The 18,322-nt window shown below is 60.4% G+C and overlaps 1 protein-coding gene across 1 annotated transcript in view; it reads right to left on the bottom strand.

Annotated features, from left to right (window-relative positions):
- Positions 1-116: 116 nt before the first annotated feature.
- LOC138845617 (long-chain-fatty-acid--CoA ligase ACSBG2) overlaps positions 117-18,322 on the bottom strand; it is a 32,361-nt gene continuing 14,155 nt past the window's right edge. Inside the window, exons 4-15 of the mRNA XM_089316200.1 lie at positions 18,223-18,311; positions 17,276-17,396; positions 15,740-15,823; positions 14,582-14,731; positions 12,510-12,686; positions 9,629-9,810; positions 9,304-9,537; positions 5,931-6,148; positions 3,447-3,586; positions 2,978-3,224; positions 1,780-1,876; positions 117-455 (exon numbers count right to left, since the gene is read on the bottom strand). Of these exons, the coding sequence (XP_089172326.1) occupies positions 1,803-1,876; positions 2,978-3,224; positions 3,447-3,586; positions 5,931-6,148; positions 9,304-9,537; positions 9,629-9,810; positions 12,510-12,686; positions 14,582-14,731; positions 15,740-15,823; positions 17,276-17,396; positions 18,223-18,311 (1,716 nt within the window). The 3' untranslated portion in view covers positions 117-455; positions 1,780-1,802. The remainder of the gene's footprint in view (positions 456-1,779; positions 1,877-2,977; positions 3,225-3,446; positions 3,587-5,930; positions 6,149-9,303; positions 9,538-9,628; positions 9,811-12,509; positions 12,687-14,581; positions 14,732-15,739; positions 15,824-17,275; positions 17,397-18,222; positions 18,312-18,322) is intronic.

The following is an 18,322-nucleotide window of genomic DNA, read 5'->3' as shown; positions in this document are numbered from 1 at the left end:
TGTTTCCAGATTAGAAACCTCCGAAGTTTACACTCACACGCAGCAGGGCAGAACTCAAACCCAAAGAGACCTCGGGATCGGGCCTTTCACCATCGCCCCACGCACCACGCGGAGCATTCACGGCCGACCAGAAAGCTTTATTATCAGAGCCTGGCAGGGTGTCCGCGTGGCTCCCAGGCGTGCAGGCAGCGCCCGGCCAGTTCTTAGGTCCCCTGGGGAGAGAGGAGGGGAAAACCCAGCTGGACGCCCCCGAGCCAGCCAGTGCTCGGTCGCCCCCACCCGGGGCTGCCCTGGGCCCGGGCCTTGAAGATGCACAGCCTGTGGGTCCTGGGAGGGTCCTTGGGCTTCAGGACACGGAGCCAGGCGAGGGCGCCCCCCACCAGCTGCACGGCCAGGAAATGGACCTCCCGCAGATGCAGGCAGGGCGCCTGCCAGTGGGACCTTGCACTTGGAAGCTGCAAGAGGAGAGACACAGCTGTAACGCCGTCCGTTCTCGGCAGGCAGGTCCACCAGTGGTCCTCCTGAGCGAGCGGGTCTGTTTATAAACTGTCCTCAGCCCCAGAGCCCTCCCAGAGAGCCGTGGAGCGGCGTCTTCCAAGGAAGACATGGGGCCACGCCACTCACGCAACTAAAACTTTCCGAGTAGCTACGTTAAAAAAAGGAACAAGTAAAATTAATTTCACTAAGTTCTGTCGCTTCTCGGCCTCTAGGCTAAGATCAAGTGTAGTCTCTCTCCTGCTCTTAGCAGCTTACTGAGTTCCGTGTAACAGTAGGACGCCCCAAACATTATCGCCTCAACATGTGATCAAGTCTTAAAAGAATACTATTTCTATATTGTTTTTTTTTTCTTCCTCCCGAGCCTTGGAAACCCAGCGTGTGTTTTCCCTGACGGCACACCTCAATTCAGACGGGCCTCGCGCTAGACAGGGCCGGGCAGGGGTCCACTCCCGACCCCACACTCGTGCGCTAGTCGCTCGCTCAACCGCAAAATGGAATTGGAAATACCGCAAAATATGGGGAGCGGCGCGTGTGATGTGTTGAAGGGGACCCATCCCCAAGACCCTGGCCAGTGGAGGGCTGACACAGCGAGCAGGGGCCGCAGGTCCAGGGTGCACCTGCTGGAAGTCCTGGCCCCAGGCCAGCCCAGGGTGGCTGAGCCAGCGCTACTGGTGTCCTCATGCGAAGGGGCTGTTTAGACACGGACACAGAGCCACCTGGAGAGAAGACAGCCCCCCCCAAGCCACGGAGGGGCCACCGCAGCCAGCGCCTCGGCCTCAGACAGGACTCCAGGACGATCCTTCCTATTGTGGGAGCCCCCTCCACCCCCGACTCTGAGAAGACCACCACAGTGGGGCCGGCTGGGGCGTCGGAAGGCCACGGTGTGCCCAGGCGAGAGCTGCACGCGGCCCCTGGGCTGCAGCAGCGACTCGAGGTGTCACAGAGGGCCCCCGTGGACTGGGGTGGGGGAGGGGAGACGTGGTGGGGCCAGGAGCTCAGTCCACACTCTGAGCGCCGCCTGATGCCGAGTCGGTGGGAAGCCGCACTTGGGCCCTGCATGTCTGAGAAAGGCCTCTGAGAGCCACGGTGGACAGGACAAGGCAGGAAGCACGGGTGGTTGGGGGGGGGGGGTGCATGCCCTACCACGGCCCTGCTGGAGGGAACCGAGCCCACCGCAGCCGCCTGTGTGCATGCGTGCGTGCGTGCGTGCGTGGCCTCTGCGGCTCTGCTCCCGGCCCTCCTGCCCCCGAGGAGCTGCCGCGCCTGGCACTGGCTCCTCACCTCCGGGACAGCGGGAGCTGCGGTCACTGGTAGAGACTGTCGATCTGCTGCTTGTACTTCTGCGTTATGAAATGCCTCTTAATTTTTGTTGTCGGACCTGACAGGAAAGGAGAAATCGTTAGGTCGTGCAGAGGGAAGAGCCAAGCAGGTGACTGGTCCCAGGGTGGGGGGCCGGCTCTGCACGCGAGGAGGGGCCCACACCCCCGGCGCTGTGGTGAGGCGTGCAGCTGCGTACCCAGTGGGGAGGTCCTCTGGCCCCATTTCACAGCTGAGCAAACTGAGGCTTGAGGAGGGCCGGTCCTGTGAGGTCGACTCAAACGTGGGGGTTCCCTGCTCTACCACCCAAGGCTTCCACAGCCTCTGGGTCACCCCCAGCTCTGGACTCCCCTCCAGAGGTCTCGAAGAACCCCATGAGGATGGCGTCTTTGACTCAGATGAAAAGATGGAGGGTCCAAGGGGCAGCGCCACCCACTTGTCCTGGCTCCCATTCCCAAAGCGCAGCCCAGCAGAGGCAGGAAGCCCCGGAGAGCATCCGGGGAAGCCGGGGCCCCACCCCTGTGTCTGGAGGGAGCCCTCCCCTGGCGACGACAGACTCCAAGGACAGCTTCAGACTGCGCCATTGGTGTAGGCACAGACAGCCTGGTGTGGCTTGGATGTGGTTCGTCCCCCAGAGTGTCACGTGTTGGAAGCTCAGGCCCCAGGATGGCCGGGCAGGACCCAGCGGGAAGGTTGTGGGGTCACTGGGATCACCGCCCTGGGCTTCTGGAGAGAGTCCTCTCGAGGTCGGGGCTGACCGCGAGTCCCTGGCCGCCTGCTTCAAGATGGCATGCCCCCCGCACCCGCACCTGCACCTGCACCGCCGGCTGCTCTGGGGCCCTCGCCACGCTGTTTGGACTTCTCTGGTATAACCACGTGGTCACACAAAAGCAGACCAGTACTTGGGCTGGACATGGGGGCAATGGCGAGCCCCACGAGACAGGTCAGGGGTGCTGAGGACCACCTGAGCCAGGGTGGTTAGGGCAGGGCTGCCGTGCGGAGGCGGCCTGGACCGCTGAAGGGGCCGTCAGCATCCCGACCCCAGTCCCTGGCTGGTCCCCCTCCCCGGAAAGGAGACCTCCCTGCAGAGCCCTTGGGAACCCGGACGCAAGCAAAGGAGCAGTCCCCAGCGTCACGGCCGCCGGCCCTCCGGCCTGCTCACCTAGCTCCCCGCCGGGGATGGAGAAGTCCTTCTCCAAGATCATCCACCTCCGGATCTTCTGCGCGTCGGAGATGGCTTCCTGGTTCACGGCGTCCATGCCCTGCTGGATGGCCGTGTGGACCAGCGGGTCTCGCAGCCGCACGATCTCCGTGACGGTGCTGGCCTGGCTGCCCAGGGCTCGGCAGAAGTTGATGACCTCTGGGCTCAGCTTGTCCAGGGGCTCCCCGCTCATCCAGTCGGTCTCACACTGCCCCAGGACGCCCGCCCGCGTCAGCACGCGTGGCCCCGGCCCCGCCTCTCCTCCTCCCGGCCACGCGCGCGGCCCCGGCCCCCCCTCTCCTCCTCCCGGCCACGCGCGCGGCCCCGGCCCCGCCTCTCCTCCCCCCACCCCGGCCACGCGCGCGGCCCCGGCCCCGCCTCTCCTCCCCGGCCACGCGCGCGCAGCGCTGGGGCGGCCCGCGGGCGTCACCTTCAGCGTCAGCAGCATGCTCAGGAACTTGGCCCTGTCTCCCACCAGCACGGCGTGGCTGACGATGGGGATCTTGTGCTTCACCAGGGCCTCGATGGGCGCCGGGGACACGTTCTCCCCGCCCGCGGTGATGAGGATTTCTGCAACACAGGCCCACTTGGCACCCCGCCCCCTCGGGGAGCCAAGGACAGGTGCTGGCGCGGACAAGCCAAGAGCTCCTGCCCCTCCTCCCACTCCACCTCTTTAGTCTCTGCTGCTTCCCCAGCCCTGGCCTGGGCTCCCGCAAAGGGCCCTTCTGTGGCCCCGCCCCGTCTCCCGCAGGGTCTGACTCCAGCCTGGGGGGTGTGTGTGCAGCTGACTCAAAGGAGGAACCTATGGCCGGCGCCACCGTTCACTAGGCTAATCCTCCACCTTGCGGCGCCGGCACACCGGGTTCTAGTCCCGGTCGGGGAGCCGGTTCTGTCCCGGTTGCCCCTCTTCCAGGCCAGCTCTCTGCTGTGGCCAGGGAGTGCAGTGGAGGATGGCCCAAGTGCTTGGGCCCTGCACCCCATGGGAGACCAGGAGAAACACCTGGCTCCTGCCATCAGATCAGCGCGGTGCGCCGGCCGCATCACGCCAGCCTCAGCGGCCATTGGAGGGTGAACCAATGGCAAAGGAAGACCTTTCTCTCTGTCTCTCTCTCTCTCAGTCCACTCTGCCTGTCAAAAAAAAAAAAAAAAAAAAAAAAAAAGAAGGAACCTCCCCGTGGCAACAGCGCCCCCTCCTGTCCATCGCCTGCCCTTTGTCCCTCCACCGAGACCCCCCCCCCCCGACCTTGACCTAGGATTTTGCACGGAGAGCTTGACCTTGGCCTTTAACAGAATTTATCGGAAAATGGAATTCAAACATAAGTTTCTTTTGTTCTCTCTCAATTGCTCTGCCTTTGAAATAAATCAAGTAAATCTTTATGTATTTATTTTTTTAAAAGATTTAATTTATTTATTTGAAAGTCAGAAATAGAGAGGAGGGGAGACAGAGAGGTCTTCCAGCTGCTGGGTCACTCCCCAAATGGCTGCAATGGCCAGAGCTGCGCTAGGCTGAGCCAGGAGCCAGGAGCTTCCTCCAGGTCTCCCACACGGGGGCAGGGGCCCAAGCACTTGGGCCATCTTCTACTGCTTTTCCAGGCCATTAGCAGGGAGCCGGATAGAAGTGGAGCAGCCGGGACTCGAACCAGTGCCCATATGGGATGCTGACACTGTAGGCGGAGGCTCCTTTTTTTTTTTTTTTTTTTTTTTATCCACTCAGAGGATCTTCAGAAAGCTCGTGGAAACATGGACTATACAAACTGTGGATTTCAAAATCTTTTTGCAACAAAATAAATGTATCAGTGGACATCTAGCTTAGCAGTAAAGACGCCCACATCCCACGTCAAGGGCCTGGGTTCGAGTCCTGGCTCCGGCTCCTGACTGCGGCTTCCTGTGGAGGCCGACCCTGGGAGGCAGCAGCGAGGGCTCAGGTGTTGGGTTCCTGCCGCCCACAGGGGAGACCCGGATGGGGTTCTCGGCTCCTGGCTTGGGCCTCCTGGTTGCGGCAGGTGTTTGGGATGGGAACCCCGAGTGGGAGCCCTGTCTGTCTCTCTGCCTCTCAAATGAACATGTATATAAACTAAATGAACTTCTCTCTCAACTCCATCTTTGGAAGCAGTAATGATCAGGATGGGAGAGCAGGCCCCCATGGTGCGGCCTGGCCACCGACTCCTGGCCGGCGTGGCAAGGGGTGGGTCCTCGGGGAAGCTCCTCCCACTTTCTGACGGACAAGTGGCTGGGGTGAGGTGGGTCCCAAGGAGGCACACGTGACCAGGTCAGACCAGCCAGCGTTTCTCTCTGAAAGGGTTCTCAGGGGAATCCAGGAATGTTGAGCCTCAAACTGTTGGGGAGCTAGCACAGACTTGACCCTGGGGGCGGGAGGTGGACCCCAACTTCTGGAAGGCCTTTATGAGGATGGCATCAGCACGGAGGAACTCTCGGGATGGAAGGAGAGAGATGTTCCCTGGGTGTCGTGTTGGCACCTGGATCCAGCCATGCCTGACGCAGGCAGTCGCGTTGAGCCAACCGTTGTGCCTTTGCACTCTGTCCCTCGCCTCAGGAAAGAAGCTGACACAGCCCGTATACTGAACAGCCTGCCTAGTCAGGCTCAGCCACACCTGGGAGTCCACGCGTCCTCCGTGGCTCTTCCCGGGCCACAGATGAGGGACAGCAACAGCGACGCCGTCCTGCCAACCCAGAGGGCTGAGCACGGGGAAAGCTGGCTGATCCCTGCTCTCTGTCATTCACTTAGCCCCGGGCTAACCCTCGCTCCTCTGGAGTCCCCTCCACGTGCAGACAGCACAAGGGAGAGCCCCGGTCCCGGATCCGTCCTAGGTGGTGCACGGTGTGTGTGTAGTGACCGGCAGGGACAGAGCCAGCCGTGCGGGGAGGGGCCCTGCGGAGCCCCGCCCCTCGGTACCTTTGATGCGGCCGGTGATGTAGAGGAAGCCCTGGTTGTCCACGCGGCCCAGGTCCCCGGAGTGCAGCCAGCCCTCCTCGTCGATGACCTCCGCGGTGGCGCTCTCCATGTCCAGGTAGCCCATGAAGACGTGGCGGCCCCACAGGCACACTTCCCCGACCCCGTTGTTGTTCTGCTGGGACACCATGTTCTTGCAGCCGCTCATGACCTTCCCGCAGCTGCGGGCACAGGGAACGCGCTCAGGGTGCTGCCTGCACCGCAGCCCAGCCCCCCCCCCCCCCCCCCCGCCACGGGGCGCGGCGGGCGGACGCAGGCGGTGTCCTCGTGGGCATCAGTTGGAGTCCCGGCTGCTCCTCTTCCGATCCAGCTCCCTGCTGTGGCCTGGGAGAGCCGTGGAGGACGGCCCGAGTGCCTGGGCCCCTGCACCCGCGTGGGAGACCCGGGTGGAGCTCCTGGCTCCTGGCTTCAGCCTGGCCTAGCCTTGGCTGTTGTGGCTGTCTGAGGAGTGAGCCAGTGGATGGAAGACCTCCCTCTCTGTAACTCTTTCAAATAAAATAGTAACAACAACAACAACAGCATTAAATCTTCTTAAAAATTCACAAGTAAATGGGATTAAAAGACATCGGGTTAAAAAGGCCTTGAAATGCATGCACGGTGTTTTTTTGCACACTTTGCAAATCTGGGGGCCAAAAATGAATGCATCTTTTGACCCTATTTTTTCCACAGACTTTTAAAGATTTACCTTATTTTTTTTGAAAGGCAGAGTTATAGAGAAAGAGGGAGAGGCAGAGAGAGAGAGAGAGAGAGAGAGAGAGAGGTCTTCCATCCGCTGGGTCACTCCCCAAATGGCCGCCAGGACTGAAGCCAGCAGCCAGGAGCCAGAGCTGCTTCTGGGTCCCCCACGCGGGTGCAGGGGCCCAAGCACTTGGGTCATCATCCGCTGCTTTCCCAGGCCACAGCAGGGAGCTGGATCGGAAGAGGAGCAGCCGGGCTTGGACAAGTGCCCGCATGGGGTGCCGGTGCTGCAGGCGGTGGCTCTACCCGCCGCGCCAGAGCGCCGGCCCCTCCATGAGCTTTCTGAAGCCCCCTCATGTTTGGGAGTCGTAAAATGTGCTCAGCAGAAGCCCCCCGCCTCCTAGCACCGACACGGGGCGACGCGCGAGGACGGAACCCCCGCCCCACGTGGGACGGCTCCTTGGGGACCGCAGGCCTCTCCCAGCAGTACAGCTCGCCCACGGCCCGCGAGGGCGGTCTTAGGGCACTGCGACATCTCACGCGGGTAAAGGAGCCCACAGCCTTAGGAATAAGTGAGGAGATTCCCCCAGAGAGACCTGGGACCTACAAATGACTTCCTTAGACTTTCATGTCAAAGGCGCTCTAGAAATGTCCCAAACACAGAGTCTGTAGAGGACAGAAATTCAACCACACAAATTCCTGTACAGCAAAACAAGCAAAAAACCATAATTATGAACAAAAATACCAAAGACAAACCAAGAAGTAAAATATTTGCAACTCTTATGAAATACAAAGGCTGGTTTTCTCCCTATGTAAAAAGCACCGACAAATAAATAATAATTGATCATCTAGTTTTTCAAGTGGGCAGGTAATTTAGAGGGAAAAAGTTACAAATGGATTTAAGTGTAGCAGAAGATTTTTTTTTTCGCTCTCAAAGTAAAAGGAATGTAATTGAAAGTTGGGACACCATCTATCACCACTTGGTTTAGCAAAATATATTATGTACATGTAGAGCATTCTCTTTAGCATTGTTTGTAGGAATAACTGCTGGGAAACTTTAAGCCCAAACATCTACCAATAAAGGGGACCCAATTTAGTAAAAACTGTGGTATGTCCATTCAGTGGAATACTACGCAGCTATTAAAAAGGAGGCGGGTGCTTACATTCATAAGCTCAGAACCCCTCACTAGCCAAGTCCATCTGCTTCCTGAGCTCAGAAGGCCTAAGTCCAGAATGTGTGGAAGTTGGTGTTCCGAGTCTGGTCACTTGGATCACCCCAGGTGATCTGGTTCCCAAGTTCCCAGCAAGCCAGGGGGGCTGAGAGGAGAGTCAGATCTGTGACAAGGAAGATGCTTCCGTTTGGGATAACAGAATGAGGATACTTCAGAAAGTCCACGGGAAACAGAGTTAGAGGTTAAGTTCATCGTGGTGCGGGAAAAATGGGAATCCAGGCAAACGCAGGGTCTTTGGAAAGTTCTTGGAAAATGTGTGCTGTGAAAAATGCTGTGTGCACATTCTTGCATAAACTGTGTGTGTGTGTTTGTTGTTTGAAAAGCAGAGAACGAGACAAAGACAGAGGGGAATCTCCCATCTGCCGGTTCACTACCCAGAAGCCTGTAACAGCCAGGGCTGGGTCCTCCTGAAGCCAGGAGCCCAGAACGCAAGTCGGGTCCCCCAGGTGGGTGGCCGGGACCCTCCCTCCCCCCTCCCTCCCTCCCTCCCTCCTTCCCTCTCTCCCTCTCCCTCTCCCTCTCTCTCTCCCTCTCTCTCTCCCTCCCTCCCTCCCTCCCTCTCTCCCTCTCCCTCTCCCTCTCTCTCCCTCCCTCCCTCCCTCCCTCCCTCCCTCTCTCCCTCTCTCCCTCTCTCTCCCTCCCTCTCCCTCCCTCTCCCTCTCCCTCTCCCTCTCCCTCTCCCTCTCCCTCTCTCTCTCTCTTTCAGATAGATAAATCTTGAAAACATACTGAAGATAGAGGCCACTTGTACCTTTCTTCCCTGGACAGGACAGTGTCTCTAATCTCTAGGGAATGACTCTTTGGTTTTGAAGTTTAGTGGGCCTTTGGGTTTGCACAGGAAACATCCCAGGAGGGGGCGAGAGGTGAAGGCAAGGGCAGGGGAGGGCTTTGCCTGATCCGGAAGGTTCCCCGCGCGGTGGCGTCCTTGGCCAGAACATGCGTGACCGGAGACAGCCAGGTCTGGGATGGCAGCCAGGCCGGCGAGGTGAGGGGGGCCAGGGAGAGGTGGGGGGGGGTCGGGGGAGGCCCAGCCGGGGTCTGTGGGCAGCTTGGCTCTCAGGCCGGGAGTCCCGCTCGCCTCCGACGCGCGGCTGTGGAATGTGAGCTCGGGAGAAGGCTGGAGAGGGGTTGGGGAGGGGCTGCGGTAGGGGCCCCGGGAAGTACACGCGGAGGTGCGCTGGCAGGTGACACCCAGGGGGCGGCCAGGGAACGTCCTGGCGGCCGGACCCCCCCACCCCCACCCCGGCTCTGACCAAGCAGGGCTTCCCCCGGCCTGGGGAGACCCAGGCTGGGCGGCGGGGGAGCGTGGAACCTTCTAGAAGCCTCGTCTTGGCGCAGGGGCCCAGCCGTCTTCCCGTGCTGCCCCCCGCGCCACGCCAAGGCTGGGTTCCTCCCGAGGCCAGCACCTGAGGAGCCGGTAGTTGTGCTGGGTGGACACAGTGTGCGGCCCGGCGCTCTCGCTCAAGCCGTACATCTCGCCGATGGGGATGTCCAGGCTCAGGAAGAACTCGGAGGTCTCAGGGGCCAGGGCCGCGGCCCCGCTGATGAAGTAGTGGCAGCGGTCCAGGCCCAGGGAGCTCCGCACCTTGCTGAACACCAGGGCCTTGGCCATGCGGTAGCTCACCATGTTGTCATGTTTCCTGGGAGGGGAGGCGGCGAGAGAGGGGCGTCGCGGGGCCGGGCCGGGGTCTCCTCCCCGCGCCCCCGCCCCCCCCCCCGGGCCGCACCTACCCCATCATCTTGCGCGTGTTGACCCTCAGGCCGACGTTCTTGGCCCACGAAAACACCTTCTTCTTCAGGCCCGAGGACTTGCTCACGCTCTGCGCGATCGTCTCGTGCATCTTCTCCCAGATGCGGGGCACCCCCAGGAACGCCGTGGGCCTCACCTCCTGCAGAGTCTTGACCAGGGAGCCCTGCGCGGCCCCGACAGGACACGGCGTCACCGGGCAACGCCGCGCGCAGCCCGCCCTCCGCCGACTGGCCGAGGGCAGCAGCCTGGGGGCCGGCCGGGGGCTGCTCAGCCGCGCGTCCCTGGGACTGGGCGGAGCGCGGCGAGGCTTTTTGGGAAGGGGACGTGCCGGGTCACATGGCTGTCGGCCATTTGGAGAAGCTCCTGGCTCTGGCTGCGGCCTAGCCCAGCGCTGGCCATTGAGACCATTTGAGGAGTGAACCAGCGGATGGAAGATTCTCTCTCTCTCTCTCTCTCTCTCTCTGCCTCTCTCACTGTAACTCTGACCACAAAGGAAACAGGAAAGCCACAGAGCCAGGAGAAAGAATTCACGAGGCGTGCATTTCCTAAAGGATGCGTAGCCACAATACATATAAAGAACCCCCAAAACTCAGCACTAAGATGAGTTGGACAACCGAATCCGAACACAGGCCCAAGACCTGAGGAGACGTCCCATCCGAGAGCTGCCAGGGCGCCGGGCACGCTGCCGGCCACCGCAGGGATGGAGACACCCTGCACCCCTGGAGGGACGCCTTGCAGCCCCTCCCAGCGGAGACTCGGATTCAGACGGCCACAGCAGGTGCAAGGGGGCGTGGGATGAACAGCGCTTCCACCCACGTGAGCCCCGCCGTCTCCTCAAACGTCGGAGACGCCTCTGTCCCCACTCAGTAGACAACTGGGATGTGTTGGCACTGTTTGGGGCTGATGAGAAATGTGGGGAAGGAGAAACGTCTCAGGCCCGGCAGGTAAAGGGTGAACCCTGTGGATCCGGTCAGAGCGGACGGTGTTTACTGGGAACTCAGTGTCTCAGCGTGGAGGATAGGGGCCGGGAGAGTGGCCGGCGCCGGCCAAGCCGGGAACTAAGTGAGAAGATGGAGCCAGCCGGACGTAGAACAGTGTGGAGAACCTTCTAGAAAGACGGGCAAAGGCCCTGAGATTTAACCTGCGCGAGGAGGAGTGTGGGAAGCAGAATCACGGCCCCCACCCCGAAGATGCTGGCAGTCTGACCCTGGGCCCTGTGCAGTCGGCGTCTCGTGGGTCATCCTGCACAACTTGGGTGGCCCCATGCCAGGACAGAATCTGTGTAGGAGGGAGGCGGGAGGGGCAGAGCCGGGACATGGGTGATGGAAGACAGAGCGAGGGGGGCAGGAGGCAGCGTGGGGACCTAGCACGAGGGGAGCATCTGAAGGGAAATCCCAGAGTGCTCTCTGGCTCTGTAAGGTCTGCGCGGGCCAGACAGAGGAGGAATAAACGCTTTGGCTCATGTGACCACCTGGGTGAAGGGATAATAATACCAATAAAAGCCAGAGACCCCAGGACATGGAAAGTCCAACCAGGAGTGAGGACGGCTTGTAGACAGTGCTGCTTGTCCCCTTCGAATCCCCAGGCCCACGGTCCCTGTTTTCCCGGGAAGCATCCCTACTCAGAGATGCCCAGGAAGCCACACTCCTTTCAGGTGTGTGGTCTGCAGCCAGTGACTGCCCGAGGAGAGCTCCGGGCTGCCGTCCGTGCCCCAAAGCTTCCAGTGGGGTCTGTCTGGGGTTGAGATGCAGCTGAATTCACTGGGCTTCTCATCCTGCCCGGCTCTCCGTGCTTCCTTACGGTTTTCACCCAAGAACTGCCCCCTCCACACTCAATAAAGCACAATCCCTACCCCCCCCCCCCATCTCAGGTCCTGCTTCTAGAGGTCCCAACCTAGGACAGTCTGAAACAAAAGCCCGTCCAGCCCAGGGCAGAAGGATGCAGGAAATCGGAAATAAATAAGTAGCAGTGGGTATTTGACCATTTGGAAAACACCAGTGAGCACTGGCAGGCATGCACAACCTCCCCCAGTGGGGGAAAAAAAAAAGGCAACTACCAATTCCGTGAAAAACCTAAAGTTGTATGAGACAGGAAATGTAATCCTACAGGAAACTGCTTGGCTCAGTGAACTAAGAGTGGTTCCCCTTGCGTGGATGGCGTGGAGGGAGGAGGCCAGCGCCTCACCTGCCCCAGCTAAAGGAACAGCTAATGTTTTAATAGTCAAAATACATCAATCAAGAAAAGATGATGTCACACACGCAAACCACTGGAGATCCAGGAAGGCAGGTCCCTAAGGCTGGGAGTGGGACACCACTGTTCCCACAATAGGCTGAAAACCTCTCCTCCCGTCAGCCCTTGGGGCCAGGTGTGCTTTGGGGTTTGGACTCATCCGGCCTCAGCAGGCCTGTTCCGTCTTTGCTGCAGTCCTCCAGCAGCTCTGGAAAGCGCTAGAATCCGTCATGCTGATACTCCTGCAGTCAGACAGAGGCACATTCCCGCCAACGGGATAAAATGAGGGCCTGTGTCCTGCCAGTCTGGGCCAGTCCTGAGTGCCAAGAACTCTGGGCTTTTGGAGCCTTTTCGATTTGGGAATCCTGAATTAAGGGGGAAAAAAAAAAAGACCCACATCCACACACACACACATACATGTTACTACTACTGTCATTCAGCTGTTCTGTGTGCAACCCACACAGCCATACATAGATGCCCTGACTTGGGTAAAGGTAACAGTGGCAAGACTGTGGCCAGTGCTGTTAACAGGATAAAAGGGCGGGGGAGGACTCCGTAGGCCTGAGACTTCGCAAGGCGTCTGTCCAGTGAATGAGCCCTTCTCCCACCCCCCGGCCACTCAAGGGTGCCTACCTTGAGCGCATCTGACTGAGCAAAGTAGGTGAGGCCTCCGATCTTGATGGGCAGCCAGATGTCCATCATCTGCGCTGCGATGTGGCTGAGGGGGAGGTAGCTGACCACCACCTCCTGCTTGCCCAGCGTGCTTGTCAGGCCCAGGTCCCTGGCCAAAGTCCCGGCTAGCCAGGTGATCTAGAACACAGGAGAGGGTCCAGGGAGTGGAGGGCCAGCTCACTGATCCGAGAAGCTGGTCGCGATGTGCGTGCTGGGCCGAGGGGAGTCTTCACGGGGAGCGATGCTTCGCCTTTCAGCCGGCCCAGGCGGAAGCCAGGAGCCAGGAACAATATCCTGGCCTCCCGCGTGCATGGCAGGGGCCCACGCACTCGAGCCCTCCCCAGCCGCCTTCCCAGGCCATTCACGGGGGCGGGATCAGAAGTGGAGTAAGCAGGACTCGAACAAGTAGCCCCCGAAGAGATGGCTTAACCTGCTGAGCGCAGCACTGGGCTCTGTCATTTAAAACACGGGGCTCCCGCCCTGCAGCTAACGTGTTCCTTGCTGCGTGACCTTGGCCTGGCTTCCATGTCCTCATTTGGAAAGCAGCGCCCCCGCCCCGGGAAAACGGCTGGAAAGTGTGAAACCTGCGCCGCGGTGCGTGGAGTGCACGGAGCATGCAACTCACACACTCGCAAGTTCTCCTGACGACAGCCGGAGGCGCCGTCCAGTGCAGGTTCTGCCAGCTGGGGGCCCAGGTCCCCACCCGTGGAGCCGTCCCTGCCATCAGGACGTGACTCCCCCCCACCCCGCCCCGCCAGGCCGGCCCCACCCACTTCCTGTGGTTTGCGTAGCTGGCGTTTCCTACGCTTTCTGTAAGTGAAGCCGTCAGGCAGGCATCCGCCTCGCTCGTTCCTAACGGTGACCTCAGCTCCTGTCGGTGTCGGGTTTGGCCTGCACGTGGACCAGCACAGCCGGCCCTCCGTGTCCGCGAATCCCGCATCCACGGAGCCGACCGACCGTAGGCTGCGAACGTTTGCAGGAAGCAATGGCACCTAGGCTGGACGTGTCCGGACTTCTCTCTCTCTCTCTCTCTCTCGTCATTATTAAGCGTTCCTGACGCAAAAACCCAAACTCTGAATCCCTGCGAGCGCTGACACGGATGCCCCCGAGTGGAAAATTCCACCCCTGACTCCGTGGAACGGGCACGTGAAAGACATTGTAGGAGAGAAGGGGCGTGAGTTTCATGCGTAGACGTGGCTGCTGCCCCAAGACAGCTCATGACGCAGTTGCAAATCTACTGAGATCTGGTGCGGGGGGTGGATCGAAACGGAAACCCACTCTGGTCCCCTGCATTTTGGACAAGGGACAGTGAAGCCGTACAACGACTACACAGCAGTGACGTCTGTTAGGTAAGGGAGGAGTCAAGGGAGGGTTTAGTCTACGGGAAGGTGTGACGGCTTCTGTGTGAACACTGCACCGTTTCCTGCGGGGGTACCTGGGGTCTCCGGGGAGGCCTGGACCCCAGCCCCTGTGGGACGACTGTATACACTCCCTCCTGACGAACCGCGTTCCCTCATCCATAGGAACGTCCACGCTTCTGCGTTGCCCCGAAACACAGAACGGTGCTCCTCCACGTGCGCCCCTCACCATTCAGGTGTTTCTAGGCTTTGCACACACACTAATGCCTTCGATCTTCAGAGCCATTCACGGGGCCGACGCCTGTGGTGCAGCGGGTAAAGCCACCACCACTTGCAGTGCCAGCATCCCATACGGGTGCCGGTTCGCGTCCCGGCTGCTCCACTTCCCATCCAGCTCTCTGCTGATGGCCTGGGAAAGCAGTGGACGATGGCCCAAGGGCTTGGGTCCCTGCACCTGCGTGGGAGACCCCGAAGAAGCTCCTGGCTCCTGGCTTTGGACCAGCCCAGCTCCGGCCATTGTGGCCATTTGGGGAGTGAAACAGCAGATAGGAGACCCCTCTGTCTCTCAGCTCTGCCCCCCAAACCCTGGCTCTGCACCCCTGCGCTCTCCAACCCCCAAGGGGTGGTGGCACCTGCACCCCAGCCCCGGCTCCGGGGTGCGGGGCTTCGGCTTACGTTGTCGTGACTGAGCATGACTCCCTTGGGGCTGCCCGTGGTCCCTGAGGTGTAGATGATGATGGCACACTGATTGGCCCGCTGGCTCTCGATGAGCCGGTCCAGCTGCATGTCGGGAACGCTGTTGCCAAGTTCCATGAAGTCATCCCACTGTGGGCGGCAGACAGCAGAGGGTGGCCAGCCAGCCGGGGGAGGCTTCTTGCCCCACTCACACCGCGTCCCATCGGCTCTTCCGGACGCGAGATTCCCCCAGGAGGGGCTTAGACCTGGGGCCCCTCGCAGAAGCCCGGGGGTGTCTGCTGCCTGCCCTGCCACTTCCTGGAAGTGACCCACGGGACGGGGCACTCCCACAGCCCTGCCCCAGCTTCCGCCTTTGGAAGGGCATCGGCACCCAGCCCCACCTCGCGCCGCTCTGTGCGACCGCAGAGTTCACACAGGTGGCCCTGGGCACCTTCAGGGGCACCAAGACCCACGGGCGCTAAATCCCCCTGTACGGCCGTGCAGTGCCTGTGTCGCGCCCACACACATCCCGTGGACTACGTCCCGCAGGTGATGTGTAACCCGCCGCGGTGCTACCAGGAAGCAGTCAGTCCCGCGAATGCCCGAACACTGGGGCTCTGTGGGTCCCCTGTGACTTATCTGCCGCCTATGCACGTTCCACCGCCCACCCCAACTTCTTTTTTTTTTGTCTATTTAAGATAGACACATCCTCAGAGACAGACTGCGTCCATCCACCGCCCCACCCTTTCCTGCGCGCATAGACCGACCGGCTCCTCTGAGAATCCCCGCCCGCTTCATACATGTCCCCACCCTCTCCTGTGCTCACGCCCACTTTACATGGCCCCACCCACTCCTGTGCCCAGGCCCCGTCCTGATCATTCCCGCCCACTTCGTTTACATGTCCCCGCCCACTCCTGCACTCACCCCTACTTCCTTTACATGGCCCCACCCACTCCTGTGCCCAGGCCCCATTCCTGAGAATCCCCGCCCATTTCATTTACATGGCCCCACCCTCTCCTGCGCTCACACCCACTTCCTTTACATGGCCCCACCCACTCCTGGGCCCACACCCGTTCCTCTGAGAGTCCCCTCCCACTTCCCTTGCTAGGCCCCACCCACTTCCCCTGTCTCCGAAAGGCCACGCCCCCACACACTTACAGAATACAGGTTGGTATTTCTCTCTCTCATGGGTAGCTTGTACTGGACGATGGCTTTTAGGGTTTCCATTCTGGCTTCTGGGATCTGCAAGAAAGGTCTGGGTGGGCCTCTTGTCACCCCCCCCCCAGGCCTGGGGGATCTGGAGGCCGGCCAGAGGGTCTTCAGCCTTCTCCCTGGCACAGCCCACAGGCCATCCTGGGCAGCTGGGCTCCCTGTGGGCGGCTTGCGGAGTCCACAGCAGGCACACGGGGGTGCAGATGCGGCTGGGCGAGGGACGGTGGCACAGGGGCCTGAACAAGCCCCTGCGCGGGGACGCAGGAGCGTTGTCCAGAGGGAAGGGGGGTGTTTAAGGAATGCGGGGGTCCCAGCATAGAACAGGCCCCAGGATGGAGCCGGCATTGGCCGCACCAGCCACGTGGGGACCCTGTGGGAGCGCCTGGTTCCTGGCTCCAGCCTGACCTAGCCCCAGCTATCTGTCTCTCTGTTGCTCTTCCAAATAAATAAATCTTTTAAAAAATGAAAGAAGTCAGAGAGGAGCCAGCTTTCACCACGTACAAAGAAACCTCACCCTAAAGTTTTACCGCAGAGCGAAAAAAAATGATGAACTGGGATTCCAGGCTGAGATTTAAAACATCAGCAGGGCCGGCGCAATGGCACATTAGGCTCGGCCTCTGCCTGCAGCGCCGGCATCCCATACGGGCACCGGTTCCTGTCCCGGCTGCCCCTCTTCCAATCCGGCTCTCTGCTATGGCCTGGGAAAGCAGTGGAAGATGGCCCAAGTGCTTGGGCCCCTGCACCTGCGTGGGAGACCTGGAGGAAGCTCCTGGCTTCAGATCAGCGCAGCTCCGGCCATTGTGGCCATCTGGGGAGTGAACCAGCGGATGGAAGATCTCTCTCTCTCTCTCTCTCTCTCTCTGGCTCTTTCTCTCTCTCTCTCTCTCTGGCTCTACCCCTCTCTGTAACTCTGTCTTTCAGATAAATAAATCTCAAACATAAAATCACACACCCAGGCCGGCGCCGTGGCTCAATAGGCTAATCCTCCACCTTGCGGCGCCGGCACACCGGGTTCTAGTCCCGGTCGGGGCGCCGGATTCTGTCCCGGTTGCCCCTCTTCCAGGCCAGCTCTCTGCTATGGCCAGGGAGTGCAGTGGAGGATGGCCCAGGTGCTTGGGCCCTGCACCCCATGGGAGACCAGGAAAAGCACCTGGATCCTGGCTCCTGCCATCGGATCAGCGCGGTGCGCCGGCTGCAGCGGCGGCCATTGGAGGGTGAACCAACGGCAAAGGAAGACCTTTCTCTCTGTCTCTCTCTCTCACTGTCCACTCTGCCTGTCAAAAAAAAAAAAAAAAAAAAAAAAAAAAAAAAAGCGGAAACTGAAACTCCCCCTCCACCCTCTGCGCCCCGAAAGCAGCTTCCCCGGGGGCTACCATGGGCCCACTCTGTCACCAGCATCGCGCGGGAGCCGGAAGACACCTGGCTGGAGCCCCGCGGTCCCCCCGGGGGCGGCCTGGCTGCCGGTGTCGGGTTGGGCTTTACCGAAAGGATTTTCCGTAACTGTTGGTCATTTTCAACCAGCAAGATGTTCACCTTGGCATCGGCGATGACGTACTGACAAGCCTCAGCAGAGTTGGTGGCGTAAATACCAACACAGAGGCCCCTGGAAAGAGAAAACGCACGCAGGTGTGCGCCCCCGCAACGCACGCCTCCGGGTGAGAGTGGCCCGGAAGCCCAGAGAAGGGGGGAGGGTCCCAGGCAAATTCTGAGTTTGCAGTCCCCTTGCCCCACAACTTAACAGTGGTTTTTTTTGTTTGTTTGTTTTCTTTTTTTATTTTTTGACAGGCAGAGTGGACAGTGAGAGAGAGAGACAGAGAGAAAGGTCTTCCTTTGCCGTTTGGTTCACCTCCAATGGCCGCTGCAACCGGCGCACCGCGCTGATCCGATGGCAGGAGCCAGGTGCTTCTCCTGGTCTCCCATGGGGTGCAGGGCCCAAGCACTTGGGCCATCCTCCACTGCACTCCCGGGCCACAGCAGAGAGCTGGCCTGGAAGAGGGGCAACCGGGACAGAATCCGATGCCCCGACCAGGACTAGAACCCGGTGTGCCGGCGCTGCAAGGCGGAGGATTAGCCTAGTGAGCCGCGGCGCCGGCTTCCACAACTTAACAGTGATGAAACCCGGAATGATGAGACTGGCATGATGTCAGTCGTCCTGGGGACACTGACAGCACCCCGTTTTACAGAAGACGAAAGCAGGGGCCAGGCCAGCAGTGTTGCCTGCTCAGGGTCCCACAGCAAGGGAGTCTTAGCCACCACTCAGCTGCTGGAGGCGTCCCCGGGGGCTCTTCACCAGCAGTTCCCCGGGGCCAGTGGCGAGTGCTGCTCGGAGATTTTTGCCTTTTTACTTCTGAGTCTGAGACCCCCTGCCCAGCCCAGTGTCTCTGGGACGGCAGTGCCCTGCTGTTCGGCCCGGGGCAGGGCCGCCTTACCCTGCTAGGATGGCGCCAAGGGCGGCCACGGACCACTGCGTGGAGTTGAATCCCAGGATCCCGACGCCGTGGAAGCGCTCCAAGCCCAGCTGCGAGGGAA

The sequence above is a fragment of the Oryctolagus cuniculus genome, chromosome 16, assembly GCF_051225735.1.
Source record: "Oryctolagus cuniculus isolate XC-2025 breed Fujian yellow rabbit chromosome 16, ASM5122573v1, whole genome shotgun sequence".
Lineage (NCBI taxonomy): Eukaryota > Metazoa > Chordata > Mammalia > Lagomorpha > Leporidae > Oryctolagus > Oryctolagus cuniculus.
The sequence above is the reverse complement of the archived record's forward strand: the minus strand, read 5'-3'. Positions and strand labels throughout refer to the sequence as shown.